General features: G+C 63.7%; 1 protein-coding gene across 1 annotated transcript in view; it reads right to left on the bottom strand.

The window, feature by feature from the left end:
* Positions 1-18,269, bottom strand: part of CELSR1 (cadherin EGF LAG seven-pass G-type receptor 1) — a 112,719-nt gene that overhangs the window by 63,954 nt on the left and 30,496 nt on the right. The window contains exon 2 of the mRNA XM_090272255.1: positions 7,164-7,802. Within this exon, the coding sequence (XP_090128381.1) occupies positions 7,164-7,802 (639 nt within the window). The remainder of the gene's footprint in view (positions 1-7,163; positions 7,803-18,269) is intronic.

Raw genomic sequence — 18,269 nt, 5'->3', positions numbered from 1 at the left:
CTGTTGCCCATGCAGCAGACCCCCCCTCTCTTCGCAGCTGAAGGGTCCAAGGGAAAGACGGAGTCAATACAGCTTGGCTTCAGGTGCGCCGCAGGAGTTGCCGGTGTTGACTACAACGTCAAACCGCCTTAGGGACTCCGGCTCCGGATTTTCTGTCGGGGTTTACTCCCTTAGCCTTTCCCCTGAAGAGGTATGCCGCAAGGCAGCGGAGGTTTTTTGGAGTCAGAGTTTTCCTTCTCTGAGTGTTAGAGGTATATTGCAGCAATAAATGAAGGATTCTACAAACACCCCCGTTTTATAAGAGGTGGTGAGAACGCTGAGTGTTTGGGTCTCAGATGAACTGGGCCGGCCTGGAGAGGCTCTCGCCCCGGGGTTCCGGAACCCTCGTTCTGGACCCAGGTGCTCGTGGGTACCTGAGCAGGGGTCTCCTGCGAAGTCCACGCTGGGGCTCCCCACAGTGGCCTCCCCAACTTGGTTTGAACTGTACATTGATCCACTTCTGTTTGTCCTCAGACGTACGTGTTTCCTGCAGCAGTGCGCCAGCCGAGCCTAACAGCCAGTCCTGGGCGGGGCGCCGGGAGCCCCGACTTACCGCTGCCGCCCACTTCCACGGGGTACATTCCCCCACCCCACCCCCCATCACAGCCGATGTCAAGCTACCAACGTGCCATCGCTGAGCACGGAGTTGGAAAGAGACGGAATATAATAGCTTGTAATTCTTAAACTCATCTTATCTTAGGCGGGTAATTTGGATCAAGTTTAGGGAGCCCCAGGTCTGCGATTGGTGTTGTACAGCTCTCGTAAGAAACACTGGGGTAATGAAATCAGTGTTCTCAGAGGCACACACTACCAAGATTTAACTTCACCCTCTCTAGCAATTCTCATTCCTAATAAGCTCGGGCTTCTCCTTACAGGGCCCAGAACTCGGCTCGGAGTCAAACGCTTGCTCTGAGTCATTTGAAACCTGGAGGAAAATCCCCGCCCTCCCGCTACGGGCCCCCCTTACGGCAGGCCCCGCCCGCGCGCCCGGCATCGGGTTCACTTGGGCAAACTGATAGCCTCGCTTAATAATGCACCAGCGTGCCCCAACCCCCGCAGGTGACAGGCAGGAGCTGCCCATGCGGAACCCCCAACAGAAAATGTGAACCCCCCAAATTCTTAACTACAAAACAGAAGCTCCCAGGAGCCAGCCCCCAAGGCCTCACCATGTCCCCATCCCTGGGCACCTATCCCATGCCAGGCTTGGGGCTGGGGGTCAGGGGGCACTGCCTGCCCGCCCAGGGACTCGGGCGGCGGTGTGAGGAGGTGAGTCCCCTGCAGAAGCCCCCTGCCCCCACCCCACCCCTGCACAGGGTTAGGGAGCACAGGCGCACCAGCTGAGCCCCCACCGCGCCGGTCACTGCGCCCTAGAGTGGGAACTCATCCGCATCCTCCCATTAGAGACGGGGGAACAGGCCGGGCGCAGTGCATAAACCCCCCCAGTTTTTGTATATAACAACGAAAAATTCTTTAAAGATAAAGGAAATGGGGTGAAAACACAGTGCGTGGCGGGAGCCTCAGAGCTGGGCGGTGCAGGCGTGTGTGTGGAAGGTGGGAGAGGAGAGGGGTGAGGGGCGCCGGACCGGCCGGATGGAGGAGCACGGCCAGGCCGAGCCCCCAGCACTGGTGGGCGGCTGGAGGGCTGGGCAGGGGAGGGGCGCGTACAGGTCAGGCAACTCATGTTTTCCTGTGAAGAGACCATTGCCTTCCAGTCCTAGAAACCGCTAAGGGATTCGAACCAGAAGAACTGGAATTTCCGAAGGCGTCAGGAGCCTGGGCAGCTCCAGCAGAAGCAAAGGTCAGGATGCGCCTCAGGCCCCCGTGATACCCCTGCACACACCGGCCTGAAGACCACCCTGCTCCGCGGAAGCCCATCCCCACCCTGGAGTGAGCGCATGGACGGGGTCTCCGTCCTAACAGGGATGCGGCCCACGTGGGGGGCCCGAGGGGGCAGCGGCTTCGGAAATGACTCAGTGCTGAAGACGCGCTCATTCCCCCCCGCCCGCCCCCAGCTCCCTTCACACCTCTCCTCTCACTCTGTTTGACTTTCTCACCATCGGGGGTGCCCAGGCGCCGGCCCCACCCTCCCCTGGCCACCCCCGCCACCTGCACCCGGAGGGACGGAAGGCGGAAGCCCGGACCACGAGGCTTGTCCTGGGTTGGGCCTTCTCACGGTGACTTCATTATTGTCTTTGGAGCAAATTCCCAGAACCTCAGATACACCCACTTTAAAAATATAAATAAAAAGCGCATTCCAGCCGAAAAAAAAAAAGATCCCGGTGAGTCTACGGTTTGGCTGTTTCACAGGACTCACCGCACTCCAAGGGCTGAACCTGGCTCACCGGAAAGACCGGCGTGCATGTCCAGCTGCGTGCGTAACGCAGAAAGCCCAGCGGGCGTCCGGCCCGCCAGTCCCTGCCCCGGTCACACTGGACCTTCCTTTCAGAAAAGGGTGCTGTGCCCACCCTCCCGCTCCTCATGCTCCCTGTGAGGTGGGGGGACAGAAATAACCAGCCCCCAAGTCACCCACATGGTGGTCCGAAAAGATTGTCCATGACTTCCAACCCGGGAGGGCGGCGTGGGGGAGGGGGAGGTTCTGGACAGGGAAAGACACATGTGTGTCGGGTTGGTGGGGGAGGAAACACGGCAGTGCGCCTCGAGGCTGGGAGGGGCGTCCCCTCCCGCGTTATCGGTTAGGAGGGAAACCGAGCCAACTCGCAAGCAGCAGCCTGTCCGAACGCCGCCGGAATGCTAACCAACACCTCCATCATCCGCTCCCGACAGCCGCTCGGCCCCCCGAGGCTCAGATTCCCCTTCCTGCCCGGAGGAGGGACAGCTCCTTGGGACAGATCCACATCCAGGAAGAACACGCATTCCTGAGTCATCACCTGGTGTCACGAGGACAGCCCAAAGGCCTGCGTTACCACCGCCCCCCTCCAGCTGCAGCAGCAGCCCCGCCTCCTAAGTCTGCCCCCCGCCCCCGGCCCGCAGGCCCCGTCCAGGAGGGCAACAGGGAGACAGTCACCTGTCCACACCAGGGAAGGGCTCAGGTGTGAGTGACCGGACTGGAGCCCCGGCCACTCCTGCTGGCGCCGGGTCCCTACTGGGCCTCCAGAGCAACAGAGGGGACAGCCAACCCCTCATCGGTGCCAAAGTCCACCTCACTTCCTCATTCCTGCTGCAAATAAGAACTGAGTGCCGGGGGCCAGGCCGGGGGGGGGGGTGCTGAGGTGTGGCCAGCAGAATGACCGGCCCCCACAACGTCCGTGTTCTCCCCCCTGCATCTGGAGGACAGGTGACCCTGCTACAGAAGTAGCTTTGCAGGGCCGGCTCGGGCAGGGACCCTGATGTGAGGGGGATGCTGGCTTACCGGGTCCCGAGGCAATGCCAGGGCCTTCAGGAGAGGGAGGGGACGAGGGTCGGGAGGAGGAGCAGTGACCACGGAAGCCAAGCATGGAGTGAGGTGAGGACGGGGCTGCGCGCCACGGAATGCGGGCGGCCCCGCCGCAGCCGGGAAGAGGCATCTCCCCCAGAGCCTCCGGAAGGAGCTGCAAGAGAATAACTGTGCTGCTTCAGCCGCGGGTTTGCGGGGCTTTCTCGCAGCGGCCGCAGGACACTGGCTGACGGCAGACAGGCCGCCATCCCTGCTCCCACGGAGCCTGTGTTCTGGCTCTTTCCGCAGAAGCGGCTGCGCCCCACACGGGGCCCTCGGAGCCTGCAGTGGGGGACCCAGCAGCACTCGGCCAAGCAGCCTCTTCTCCCCTCCGAGGGCACAGGGTGACATCACAAGCAGGTTTTGACCGTGTGGGTGTGTCTTCGGGCCACTTCGCCAGCCGAGGTCAGATGCTCGGGGCCTACTTTTGTCCCCGGCTGACTCAGGCCTGTGCCCCGCGCACCCGACCCCCGAGCAGCGGGCCGCGGGGGACACGGGGGACTTCCCTGCTCTTGCGACTGCATCTCTGAACAGAAAACACGCCCCAGAAGCCCGTCTCCTGCCCAGGTGTGCCCTCTCGCCCTGGCAGATCCTGGACAAGCTGGCTGAGAAGAAGTGGCCTCTGTCTGCCAAAGCCTTGAGGCGGGTGAAACTGTGTCCCCCAAATCAGATATTCAAGGCCTGAGCCCCGATGCCCATGGATGTGGTCTTATTTGGAAATAGGCCCTTGCCCATGTGACCAAGTGAAAATGAGATGCTACTGGACTGGGGGAGGGGCGCTGATGCAGGGACCAGTGTCCTCGTATGGAAAGGAAAGTGGGACCCAGAGAAGACATGGCAGGAGGGGACCACGTGAGAACGAGGCAGAGGCTGGTGTGCTGCAGCCAGAAGCCAGGGGCCCCAAGGACCTCCTGGGGCCACCAAAGCTGGGAAGAGGCAGGAAGGATCCTCCCCTAGAGCCTGGGGCGGTGGGGGCGGGGGAGGGCCCACACCTTGACTTTGGACGTCCGGCCCCCAGAACCGTGAGAGAACCAACCTCTAGTTTTCAGCCCCAAAGGCTGTGGTCCTTTGATGCGGCAGCCCCTGGAAGCTCACAGAGCCCCGTGGGGGAACGCGGGGTGGCTCTGGGGTGTGACCTTGTCCCCCACGGACGGTGGGCTGTCATGGGTGCTCTGCCCAGAGCCGGGGTGCGCCGATGCTGCTCCTCAACAGCCCCGGGTCTGGGGCGCGCTGCACAGAGAGCAGGGGGCACCGGGCTAAGAGTACCCGCCCCGAGGCTTCTCCGGGAATGACCTCCAGGGAAGACAGTCGCCCCGGGGTGAACCAGAGCCGCAGGAGCAGGGAAGAGAGGGACCTGGAAGTAACCCTGCATGTCTGAAAAGCCCACTTCCTAAGACAGGATTCTGCGTCTGTCTACGTGAGATCTTAATGGCAGGCTGGGTAATGGTTCTCATTTTGAACGGTAATAACTCGCTGGCTTAAGGACGAAATTCAACTTGAGGACAGAGGCTTGGAAGTGGAGCTTTATTCCTGTGCACTGCGCGGGCACTGGTGGCCCTCGGGTCCCCGTGTCGTGGGGCCGTCCCTCCACCGAGGATTGCACAGCCGGAGCCACGCAGCACCTCCAAAGCGGACGTGCAGGGTTCAGCCGGGATGGCTCAGTGTATTCGTAGGTCATGTGATGGTAGAAATACGTTCCCGTGGGGACAGTCAGGGTCCCCTGCCCTGGGAGGCCACCGTGGGGGCTGTCAGCACCCCTGAGCTGATCGACCCTCCTTCTGTGCGCCCCCCGCCCCCGATCCCTGCCCCGCGTGGGGTCAGCGGCACAGGAAGCCACCCGAGTGCCAGCCCCGGCTCGGCTTCCCGGGAGCGCGTAATAAAATCCTGGTGACGACAGCGCCGCTTTCACCACGGAGACAGGGGCTCCATTACCTGCCCGCAGGAGAGCCAGGCTTCAAAGGAAGGAAGGGAGAGGGAGGAAGGGGCCGGGGGCGCCCGTCAGGCTCCCAGGGCAACACACACCGCCGTTCTAGTGCCCGAGACATTTGGATGCGCCCCGGCCTCCCCGCCACGCTGGCGGGGCTCAGGGCGATGACACACCGGGCCATTCCCTGGTCATTATTCCTCTGGAAATGGCTCCGGTGATGAAAAGGAAATTTGAGAACTTGGGGAGTTCTCCACAGATCAGCCCCTCTTTGGCGAGGACCCAGGGGTCCGTGGGTCCCTAGCAGCCTCAGTTTACCCAGCCCACCCAGATGTCGCCCCAAACATACAGCATCCTGGACCTCTGGAACCCAGACCTGCTGCCATGGCCCACGAGGCAGGGCCAGGCTCTTTGACCGTGTGGGACCCCAGCTGAGGCTTCCACTGGAGCGTGGGGCTGCTGGGGGGCGGGGGTCTCACCCACCAGGACCCTGGGCAACATCTCAGCCAGTGCAAGGGCTGACAGCATGGCTAACTTAGCAGGGGATCCAGGTCTCTTGGGCAGAACTAGAGCCCCCCTGCCCCCCAATATGCTCAGGAAGAGATGAAGCAGCCGGGGGTCTCCCTCGCCTTCCTTCCCCGTTTGCCACCAAGCGCCAGTGTAGCCAGGAACTTAGGGTTAACGCTGGGTGAGTGAGACAGCGGGAGAGTGACCCCCAGACCTGACTGGGAGGACAGAAGGACAGCTGGCCACCGATGGCAGGGGAGGGGAGGACACGGGCAGGCCATCGAGTGCCTTCGTCACCTCTGGGCTGCTCCCACTGGGTGACAACCCGGCCGGGTGCACACCCTCTCGGGAGGCTGCCTAACGGCCTCCCTCCGGTGACGTCTCGTTCCGTCGATGGGAAGCCCCGGCACAGCCTTCCTCTCTGGGCCCCCGGCCCCCAGCCCCCCTCCCTCTTCCGGCTTCAGAACGACCCGCTACGGCCCTGAACCCGTACTGAGCTCGGCAGACTCGGGCCGGGTCCCGCACTTGCACATACAGACGTCACCGCTGTTTGCATCAAACACGGAAACAGCGGGCAGTCGATGGAAAAAGCTCAAAGCCACGTCCCCAGACAGCTCCCCCCAAACAGCCTGGGCTCAGTGGGGCCCCCGTCAATTCGTTCTGTAAGTGGCCACAGTTAACGTGCAGGGACGGAAGGCCAAAAGCAGGCGCTGTGCTGCTGTGGGCAGGCTTTGCGTTTTTAAGAACAGCGCGGGCGGCCTGAGGAGCCATCCGGTCTGCCATTGGCCAGGACGACTGGCGCTAAGAGAGGTTCCCGGCGGAGAGGACGAGTCACTTCTACAGTGACAACGAGGCCCGAGAGCTTGGACCTCATTCCAGGCCCCGGCGGTTCCCGGCTCACGGCCCAGGGGCGCTGTTGGCAATAACTAATTAAACCTGAAATCGGAAGGAACGCTTGCCACGGAAAGCCACCGCAAAGCAGCGCAATCGGCACGCGGGTGTTTCCGAGGGGCCCCTATTCTCATAAGGAGGCTGACCTCAGTCACGTGGGTCAGCAGGGACCTCAGAGCTGTCGCCAGGAACTCATTCCAAGGCTCACGGGCCGACACCCAGACCCGGGGTGTGTCTGCTCCCCCAGGAGGAAGGGGGGCTGAGGAAACCCACGGGAGCCCAGGGCCCAGCAGAGGAGCTCCGGCGCCCCCGCAGCCCGCGCCCTCCCCACTCCCAGCCCCGCCGGGGCCCCAGGGCTTGGGCACCTACCGGTGAAGTCCTCCAGGCACTCGCAGGTGTAGCCGCCCTCGCGGCTGCGGCAGCGGCCGTGGGCGCCGCAGGGGCTGGAGTAGCACAGGTCGATCTCCGTCTCGCAGAAGTCGCCGGTGAAGCCGGGCGGGCAGCGGCAGCGCAGGCCGTGCACGGGGTGGATGGGCCGGAAGAGCACGGTGGCGGAGCTGAGGAAGGGCGCGGACGAGTCGAAGCGCAGCACCGACACGCACTTCATGTAGTTCTCGCAGGGCTCGCGCAGGCAGATGTTGTCGTCGAAGGGCAGCACGCGCTGCGCAGACACCGCCGTCAGCAGCGAGCGGTTCAGGTAGATCTGCTCCTGCAGGTCCTCCGACGGGAAGAAGCGGCCGCGGCCGCCGCCGGGCAGCAGCGCGGAGAAGGTCACGTTCAGGACGCTGGCGCGGACGTCCGTGTCGTTCTGGATGTTGAAGACGAAGACGTCCTCCTTGGGGGTGGACAGCACCGCGGCCACGCCCTCCACGAAGAGGGCCAGCAGCGGGGACAGGAACTTCTCCTGCGACATGTTCTCCAGGCGGACGGTGATGCTGTTGGTCAGCATGTCGTCCGTGATGATGGTGACCCTCAGGGTGCAGAGCGCCGCGACGCTGTGGACGCCGTCTGCGAGACACAAGTAGCGGGGGCGGGGGGGTCACGCGGTGCCCACCTGTGAACGCCACCCCCCTCTCCCCCGCCAGCTCCTCGCTCCGCACCGGCTTCCGAAAGCACAGCCCCCGCCACGTCCCCGTCTGTCTTGCTCAGAAACCACTCCTCAGTGGGACATCCCAGGACCCCACGGATGCAGCCCCCCACTGCCCCCGAGACCCCCCACCTCACTCGCTCTGCTCCAGACACGTGGGGACACTGAACCCCAGTTTTACCCCTCTGCACCTGTTCCAGCCGCCAGGAGACCCCACCAGGTGCCCCGCAGGCGCGGCCGGGCCCGGGCTGTGGCCACGCCTGTCTTCCCGCCTCACCCCCGTGCGCCCAGCCCACAGGACACGCTCAGCCACACCGCCACAAGCGAACAGGCCGTGAAACGAGGATTTTGAGACAGAAAAGGGCAGGATATTTTGGTTACAGAGTTGAGCGCCTTCGGTTCTGAGCCCAGAGGACTGGCCCCAGCAGCTCCCAGGACGGCGAGGGGGCAGCCGGGTAGCCTTCCAGCCCGACCGGAGGGGCAGCTCCCACCCAGCAGGCCTTCACCTGCCCCCTGGGCCCTCCTCTCATGTGCCAAAGGACCCCAGAAAACCTGCAAAGTCACCTCCGTCTGCCTCTGCTCAGACTCAGTGCCCCCGCAGCCTGATCCGTCCCCCCCACGCTACCCCAGCGTGGCTCCCTGCCTGTGTCCCCCGCCCGCCCTCGCGGAGCGGACAGCGTGTGCGAACAGTGGAGAAACGGAGCCGCCCACGGGCCACGGCACACACGGTGCTCCAGGTGACTGTCACAGCGCCGCGGCGGTTCTCACCGAAGCCGAGAAAACTGGCATCGTCGCACCGGGGGTCACAGGCCGCGGCTCCCGCCCCAGGGACACCGTCGCTTCCGAGCTCGGCAGTGAGCGCCCATCGCTGCCTCCTCGGGACCCCACGGTGCCCTGGGGATGTGTGTGACCTTGGCGTGGGGACAGGGCCCTGAGGCGGGTCTCCAACCCGGGGGCCCGCAAGGCAAGGGCAGCTGTGTCTGCAGCCCCGGCCCCGTCTGCTGATCATATGCAAACGGCCGGTGCAGACGCCGGACAAGTAACGAGGGAGAGGAAACGCAGGCAGAAGAAAAAGGCAAAGCCCAGGCCCTTCCTCCTCTGCCACACGAGGGCCCCTCCCCCAGCAGGAGGGAGCCTTCGCTGCCCTCCCGGGGTGTGCGCGGGTCGTGCAACTGCCTCAGTTCCCCCCTCTGAGGTCCTCACACTGCAGCCCCCACGGCCGTCCCCCGCGGTCCCCGACGGCACCTGGAGTAAGACCCACCCCATGGGACCCCGTCATGGTCCCACAGGGGCTGCACCCGTCACCCCGCCTCCCCTCGCAGCGACACGTCCACGTCACCGGCTCCCCTTCCTGTCCCAGGGCTTCGCACAGCGTGTCCTCCGCCCAGAGCCCCGGCCGCTCCCGCGGGCGCCCAGGCCTCCGCGGCACGGCCCTCCCCACAGGGGCCCTCGCGCCCCCGGCTCTGCCGCATCCTGCGTGCGCTCCCCAACGGCAGCGCCCGCGGCCTGGCTTTGTTCTCGTTGGCTCATATCTGCCCCCTGCCCCCAGCCTGTGAGCCCACGAGGACGGAGAACCTGTAGGTCTCGTTCCTGCCAAATGGCCCGTCTAGTCTCGGGCAGCTCCTGGCACCGTCGCTGCTGGATAAACATTCGGGAGAGGGAAGGAGGGGGGTGGGGGGGGCAGTCAGGGAAGAACAAGGGCCCGTGGCTTCTCCTTAGGCCCACGGCTGACATCTGCACAGCCAGCATCAGAGACTCCCTCCCTTTTTCCACAGAGGCTATTTTTCGTGGGTATTTCTTTTTTCTTTTTTTTTGCAAAGGCCCATTCTAATAATCCAGGGTATAGGATATTATTTTTTTGCTTCCTGGAGGCAGCTGTCATGAAACGTCCTTTCAATTTTAAACCACACGCATGTTGGTTCTGGGCCAAGATGCTGATCTTAAACTCAAAGCTCAGCTGGTCCTGGGCGCTCCGGGCGGCCCTGCCCACCGGGTGGGGTGGGGCTCCGGCCCTGGGACCCCCTGCAGGAGCTCAGGACGGCACAGCGTGCGGACGCCCAGGAACACAGCCACGCGGCAGGGACAGGCACTGTCCCTCAGGGAAGAAACGGACGCCCGGAAAACGTTAACTATGACCTCCCGCTGAGCGCGCCGGGAAGCAGAGCACGCGCCTGCCGTCAGTGTCACCGCCAATGTCCTTCCAGACCATGACCTGCCCCGGCCGCCCCAGGTCCCGGCACACAGCGAACTGGCTCTGTATTTGCCACCCAGGCGGGATTTCTGAGCCGCCAGCTGTCCCCAAATCAGAGTGGGCGAGAGGACAGGTGGCAGAGCGCGCACGTCTGCGGGACCCTCACGGGCAGGTGCTTCCCGCAAACCCCAGACTGTGCGCCTTCCTGGGTAACGGGTGTCCATGACCAAGTCCCTCACGGAGGACCCATCCCTGGAACATGGGGGCAGAGGCCGGTGGTCATCAAGGGACAGGGGACAGAGCTGCATTTGCGAGGCCTGGCACGTCAGCTGTCACCAGGAGGGTGTGACAGTCTCCTCGGCTGCTGTGACAAAGCACCACAGACTGTCCTGTCCACTGGAGGCAGGCGTCCAAGACCCAGGTGGTGGCCGGGCCGGTTCCCCCTGGAGGCTCCACCCCATGGCTGTCTCCCGGTGGCCGGTGGTCCCGGCGTCCCTCGGCTTGCAGACACAATGCCCCTCCAATCTCCCTCGGCGCCACGTGGTCTCCCCCGTGTGTCTGTGTCCAGCTCCCCTCTCTTAAAGGAACGCCAGCTGTGGGATGAGGGCCCACCTGGGTCCAGGGGACCTCCTCTCACAGCTCCCCTGGATCACACCTGCACAGGTGTGTCTCCCTGAGGTTCCGGGTGGACATGAGCTGGACAGACGGGACTGTGGGGGAGGGGGCGGGTTCTCCGTGCTGCGGGCCTCCTGCCTTTGGCGGGTGGACACAGGACAAACGTCCTGTGGTGTGGCCTGGGCGTCAGCACGGACGGGTTTCCAGCACTGTCCACGGGGATCCACGCTAACATCCTCCCTTGTCGCAGCCCGCGAGGGGCACCACTGCGGGCCCTTCACAGGGGAGGACGCTGAGGCGCAGAGGCTGACCCAGGGGCCCGGCCACGGTCACCCGAGCAGCAAGTGGCAGACCCAGACCGACCGGCCCAAGCCCCACTGGCCGCAGACAGAAGGCTCAGAACCGCGCGGCCGCGGCCTGGGAGGGCCCACCAAGGACTCGGGGCAGGAGAGCCGGGTTTCTGAACGCCCAGGGCCTCGGGCATGACCCAGGGAGTCCGGGCTGCCAACAGCTGGAGATGCGGCCGTGCTATGAGGGGCCGGGCCGCTGGCCGTGGGTCTCTGTCACCCACCCCACGCACCCGTGGTCTCAGGGACCCCTCTGGCTCCTGTCGCCAACACCCTGCCAGGCCTGGCTGGCACACAGTCCATGACGTCAGGTCGGCTGTGGCCGCATCCGCGGGGCCGTGTCTGCTGTCCAGCCGGTCTGCGACAAAGGCTGCACGCCTGTCCCTCGTCCCGCCCCCACCCGAGGCCTCACACTGGGACAGCCCAAAGCCAGGAGACTTTGCTGTGGATTTTGAAGCGGGGTTTGTTGTTTTTCGAGGCCAGACGGAGGGTAGACAACAGGTGAGGTGTTTTGATCTGCAACCTGGAGGGCGTCTGGTTTCTCCCCTTCACGGACAACAAAAGCTGAACCTAGAACCTGCATCTCGGGCCACAAGCTCCTCACCTCCCACACGTGTTCAGGGGACAGAGGGGGCAAGTGCCGGTGCCAGGCCCATGGGCACACTGGCTGGTGAAGACCCCCACGGATCCCGCTGGCTCTCCACGCCTTGTTTCCCTGGCAGGCGCCTTGCAAGGTGCTGAAGAGGCGGGCGCAGTTCTGCCCAGTTCTGGGGGTGCAGAGGGCAGAGCCAACAGCCCCTCCCTCCCCATCCCCTGTGTGCCCAGATGGGCAGGGAGGGGCCCTCCTGACCTCCCAAGGCAGCGTAGGCCCTGGGCTTCTCTGTGTTTGGAACCCAAGTCCTCCCCGTCCCACCTTGGCCATGAAGGGCCCAGCCCGCTCCCGTGGAGGGCTGAGCCTCTGCCCAGGCGGCTGTCTACGCTGCAGATGGAACACGCGGAAACCCCGCACATGGGAGGGTCCGGCACCACGGTGCACACACACCGCTTCCTGCTTTGGGGGCGGCCACGTCGAACCTTCTGCTGTCCTGGTTTCCATGCATTTCAGGTACGGATAGAAGAATCTGTAGGAATCCAAAAGTCTGACCTCACCCCACTCCCTGCTGGTGTGGGCGGTGACCGGGCTGACCTCCCTGCTGGCGTGGGTGGGGACCGGGTTGACCTCCCTGCTGGTGTGGGTGGTGGCTGGGCTGACCTCCCTGCTGGAGTGGGTGGTGGCCGCCAGGCAGACACGGGCTCTGAAACCAGAAGGCCAGCCAGGGCCTCTGAGCCTCCTGACCACCGTCCCTTCCGGGGAGCCTTCCCAGCTTGCCGCCTGCTGCCCCATCCTGGGAACAGGGGCCCAGTCCCCGGAGGCAAAGATCAGTCACCAAATGGATCTAAAAGAATGAAAGGACTAGCGGATGACTGGGCGCCGTGCCTTCTTCTCAGCCAAAGGCACCTCCCAGCATCACAACGGGGCTGCGACACCCGCCAAGGACACTGGTGCCGTCCAGCCTTGCACACAACGAGGAGCGGCAGCTGGCGCAGGAGAGCGCGGGAAGGGCGAGGCTTCTACCACGCACCCCCACCCGGCCGCCTGCTGGCCGCGGGGCCCAGGGGCCACTCAGGGCCCGGCCTCCGGAGTCACCGCAGCGCTTCCGACGGTCCACGCGGCAGGGACCCGTCCTGCCCCGGGGAGGGGTGGCGTGCAGGCCAGTGTACATGTGTGTCGCCTCCCACCCCTCTCCTGGGCCCGGGCATGGGCTCCGCACGCATCCCCTGCCTGCGTGTGCGGGCTTTGCCTCACACTGGAGGTTTCTGCTTCTCCGGTACTGCGTGCGGGACTCCTGCCCTGACCCCCGCGCCCGCCGGCAGTGCCTCGGGAGTCCTGACCGACTCAGGGAACCACGAGCTCCCGGACCACCCTGGGCCCCAGTTTCCTCGCCAGCTACCAGGGGCAGTGGGGTCCCCGGCCCCTAAGACGTGTGGCCGTGACACAGCTCTCCTGCTTCTCTCTCTCGCTTCCAGTGAGGGGCGGAGCGGGTTCTGCCGCCCCAGGGACGCGCGCCTTGGGGCCCTGAGGGTCAGGACACACAGCCTTGGCGTCACGGGGACACGGGTCGTGATCCTCCTGGGACGGCACCGGGAGCCTGGCAGCCTCCCCCGCCTGCTCTGCTGTTTCACACACACGCTTCCCAGAGAGAAAATAATTATTAACTGCAGAGGCTTAATGAGGAGAGGGAGCTGCGAGGATTTCTAATACCAATAATTTGTACCTATTAAGAGCAAATGTGTAACAACAAAGGCCACGGGAACCAGCAGCATCAGATACTATTTCCTTTGCCTCCAGGGAAGCAAGACAAAGTCAGGTGTCATGGGCTCCCAGACCCCACCCAGCTCTCACGCACCCGCATGGTGGGCTCCCAGACCCCACCCAGCTCTCACGCACCCGCACGGTGGGCTCCCAGACCCCACCCAGCTCTCACGCCCCCGCACGGTGGGCTCCCAGGCCCCTGACTCCTCCGCCTCCGTAAGGAAGGGCCCTGAGGATCTGCAGCCCAAACACCCGAGAGGATGGGGCAGGAGAGACGGAGCTGCCAGTGGGCCGGCTGCAGGGCTGGGGACCTGGGGGGACGACAGCCCTTCCCCGCAGCCCAGCTCAGCCCACAGCATCTGATGAGGGCAGGAGGGGCCACCCTCTGGACCCCAAAATGTCTTCCCACTCGGGGGCCCTGAAGTCCCTTCCAGAACACTGTCACCGACGCGTCTTTGAGACACAAGTACCCCTGAGAGGCTCTATGAAGCCCCTGACCCCCTGACGAGTTAGCTTCCCAAGTCAGAGGGGCCAGGGCCGCCCGGGCTCTCCGGGACAGGGACAGCCGCTGCCCTCACACGCCGCGAGGCCTCCCGGGCCCCGCACAGCCGCTGTCACTCTGCTCAGGCCATGGTACTGCCTACAGCGTCCCTGTAGCCATCAGAGACATGGGCATGAGCCCTCACAGTGACCTCCCCCCGTGCTTCCAGGCGAGGGGCAGCACCCAACCTGGGCCCCACCATCTGTGGGGGACAGCCACCCCTGGTGACCTCCACCACGTCCAGGGACCCCCGCCCTCCCGCTGAGTGAAGAGCTGGCGAGTCCTTCTCTTTTGCGGAGGAGATCAAATATTGGCCCAGACGTCTATTAATTTGCAACGTACATCGCAACAGCTGAGAACAGAAAAGTAGGGGCACTCTTGTTTTCCTGGTTAAATATTTGCCAAGAAAATTCCAATCCTAGGTTTCAAGAGACTGAGTTAGCATGGAGGTAAGAACAGGAGCTTTAGATGATTAACCAGGGACTCCTGTGGGCGCGCCGGAGAAAGTCACAGCGGGCGGAGGAGCGCGGGCTGGAGCGGGCTCCCTTCTCGTCTCCGTGACGCCTGCGACACACGCGCTTTTCTGCGGCTGAATCTTCCGTTCGCTTCCTTCAGGCCTCCGCTGCCCCACATCCAGACGGGGAGCTCAGCTTCCAGTCCTCGGGGGACGAGCGCTCCTTCTTGCCTCGCCTTGGTCCCAGCGGGGGCGCAGCCAGCCCTCCGCCCTCACGTCGGTCCTGAGGGCGCCCTCCTCGCCTTCGCTAGTGCCCGCCCCTCCCTCCCACACCCCGAAATTAATGAGCAGGAGGCCTGTTCTGAGGTCTGCGGGCGAGGCAACCCAAGGAGCCTCAGAACGGCACTTGGACGAGGCATGTGGGACAGCGCCCGTCTGGCCAACTCCCTGGGAGCTGGACAGGAGGGGACCTCCGAGCGAAGCTGAAAGTAACACCCGGCTGGCTGGCGCCTTTGCCGTCATGACGCCCGGGTCTCAGGCTGCAAACTGCCGAGGGGCAGAGGCTGCGATTCCCAGACCAGCAGCCGGCACAGCTCCCGGTCCGTGCCCACCCCCATCGGCACCCTGCACCGGCCCGGTCTATTCTTGCCTCTGATGTGCCTTCACGGCTCAGGTGCTTTTCAGTCCCATCAGGACACAGTCTGCACAGGACGTTCCCTGCGACGCGTCCTGGCCCGATGTCCCCTCCACCGCCGCCTGTCAGCCCTGGTTCCTGTAGGCAGCTGGGTCTCCTCTGTCCCTCACCCTGTCGGCCGCCTGGTTCCCAGGAGGGACCTTCCATTGACTACCTACTGTGTGCACAGCCAGGGCCTCCCACCTCACCCTTCGTCCTTTTAATGTCCCCTCACACTCACAGGTACACCCCTACACAGTCACATACACACTCACACCCACATACTCACACACATGCACTCATATGCACACTCATGCATTCACAATGCACTCATGCACACACCCGTGTGCTCACACTCATTCACACACACATGCACTCAGCACTCACGCACACCGACACACTCACAGGCACTCATGCACACAGATGCACTCACACACTCACATACACACTCACACTCATATACTCACACACACACTCACAGATACTTCCGAGCTTCCGAAGGAGGATTCCTGCCCCAGGATCTCTCCTGGCGCCTCTGGCCTGGGTCTGCGCAGATGGAAGAGATTAATCTAATATCAGATATCCTGTTATTAAGTGATTAAGAGATGACTGAAAAGTAACAAATTGGAGTTCCCGCCGACGTCCCCTGGGGTCCTGGAAAGGCCGCAGCCGTTTGCTGGGGCTACCGCTTCTGAATACACCTACAGTTCGCTGCGATGAAAGACGACTTAGCACAGTGACTCCTTTAAAGATCCCAATCTGCAGCCTACACACGAAGGAGCTAATTAGAATTGTCATCACTCATTAATTCAGCAAATATGCTCAGCCGTCTGTGTGCCAGGACCAGACCGAGAGACCGAGAGGAAAACCCACAGTCCTGCCCTCTGGGCATCCTCAGCCAGGTGGGTGACAGACGGCCACAGACGAGCAGGGCGTGAGAAGTGTCACGGGGTCGTCCAGGCTGAGAGTGGGAGGTGGGGGGGAAAGAGTACCCAGGGCACAATGGGAGGTGGGGGAGGGGCGCCCAGGGTGCTGATGGGAGGTGGGGGAGGGGCACCCAGGGTGCTGATGGGTGGGGGGGAGGGGCACCCAGGGTGCAATGGGAGGTGGGGGAGGGGCACCCAGGGCGCAATGGGAGGTGGGGGAGGGGCACCCAGGGTGCTGATGGGTGGGGGGGAGGGGCACCCAGGGTGCAATGGGAGGTGGGGGAGGGGCACCCAGGGCGCAATGGGAGGTGGGGGAGGGGCGCCCAGGGTGCTGATGGGAGGTGGGGAAGGGGTGCTCAGGATGCAATGGGAGGTGGGGAAGGGGTGCCCAGGGTGCTGATGGGACGTGGGGGAGGGGCGCCCAGGGTGCTGATGGGAGGTGGGGGAGGGGCACTCGGTGCAATGGGAGGTGGGGGAGGGGCACTCGGTGCTGATGGGAGGTGGGGGAGGGGCACCAGGGTGCTGATGGGAGGTGGGGGAGGGGCACTCAGGGTGCAATGGGAGGTGGGGGAGGGGCACTCAGGGTGCAATGGGAGGTGGGGGAGGGGCACTCAGGATGCAATGGGAGGTGGGGAAGGGGTGCCCAGGGTGCAATGGGAGGTGGGGGAGGGGCGCCCAGGGTGCAATGGGAGGTGGGGGAGGGGCGCCCACCCCACTGGTCTCTGCCAGCCGAAAGAGACCCTCAGACTCACAGGGCGCTGCGCCCTCCTTTATGTCGGATGGACCGGAGCAGAGAAGAGATTTCCAAGGTCCCCTGGCGAGGTTTCTGCCCAGCTGGGCTCCTGAAACCCTACCCGCGGCCTCCAGCCAAACGCTCCAGCTCTGGGTCTAAACGTTTCATGTCACAGAAACCGTCAAGTCCAAGACACTCCTCACCGTGCCTCTAGGGCCGTTACCATTGGTGACCTGGGCGGAAATGCAGCGAGCAGAGTGACATGGGTGGCCTCCCTGGGCCACTGCTGGGACGTGCGCAGTAGCCTGAGACATGGTGGGGGACAGGGGACAGTGGTGTGCACTCTTAAAAGGAACAGAGACATCTACAGCCAACTCCTGCAGACGCCGACTGCTCCCCCTCGGGCACAGACGCGTTCCCAGGGTCCCCCATCCTCGTCACCTGGCGCTCACCTTCGTCTTCCACAGGACCTAGCGAGGAGGTTTCACTCGCTTTGTTTGATGCGCCAGGCCCCAGCGGGCAGGAGGCTGAGGGTCACTGGGCCGGTAAATGAGGTGCCGAAATGCAAACCCAGGTCTGTCCAGCAGCGCTGGGCCCCCTGCTGCCCACCACGCCCACCGCCTCTCAGGGGGAGCTGCGTCCCCCACCCTGGAGACGGGTGCACCAGCAGCACAGCTGAAATCCACGCCCCGCGCAGCTCTAAAGCAGGGCTTCTCCGCCTTGGCACTAGGGATGGAACACTGGGACTCGTCCCTCTCTGCTGCACTGAGGGACACCGGGCAGCATCCCTGGCCTCGGCCCGATGCCACTAACACCGCCCCCGCCCCCCGCACCGGGACAGCCGAAACATCTCCAGACATCACCAAATGTCTTGGGGGGCTGGGGCGCAAAATCACGCCCATTTGAGAGCCACTGTATTTTGAAAACCTGAACTTTTTTTAAGGTTTTCTTGTAAATTAGCAAAGAAGAGGACAATGAGGTCGATTTATTCTTTTTAAAATCAGCAGGCACGTGAGGCAGGGTTGAGTGTAAACACACGCATACTGGCCCGACACCAGGTAGGGGAGCTTGGACGCAGAAGCCAAGGGGGATGGTGGGCCGCCGGCCGCGATCCCTGGTGGCCAAAGCCAACGCGCCCCACCCCCAGCCCGGGATGCTGCCCAGGCTCCAGGCAGACCCAGGAATGAAGCTGGCAACCTAACCGGGCGGGGGGGCGGGGTGAGTATGGTCAACAGACAGATGTCCACACCACCCATGGACCAGTCTTGTTTCAAAACAGAAGTTCCACTTCCCGTTGCAAAATTCTCCTGGCAAACAAGCTGGCCGTCCGCGGTCTCAGTCACGCGTATCTGCGTGACTGACACAAAGAAGCAACAGAGCGCGGCGGCAGTTTTCCCGCAGAAACACGGCCCTGTTTTGATCCCCAGCACAAAGTCTGTCTGCCCGCCCTAACTCCACAGACAGAAACGGCCTCCTTCCATTTCTCTCCCACGGCGCTGGGGCGTGGTTTTCAAAGCCAATAGCTTGTGTTCTTCCTGCCTCGCTATAGTTCCTT

The sequence above is a fragment of the Furipterus horrens genome, unplaced genomic scaffold, assembly GCF_987537825.1.
Source record: "Furipterus horrens unplaced genomic scaffold, mFurHor1.1.pri manual_scaffold_4, whole genome shotgun sequence".
Classification (NCBI taxonomy): Eukaryota; Metazoa; Chordata; class Mammalia; order Chiroptera; family Furipteridae; genus Furipterus; species Furipterus horrens.
This window is presented reverse-complemented; position numbering and strand designations above follow the sequence as displayed.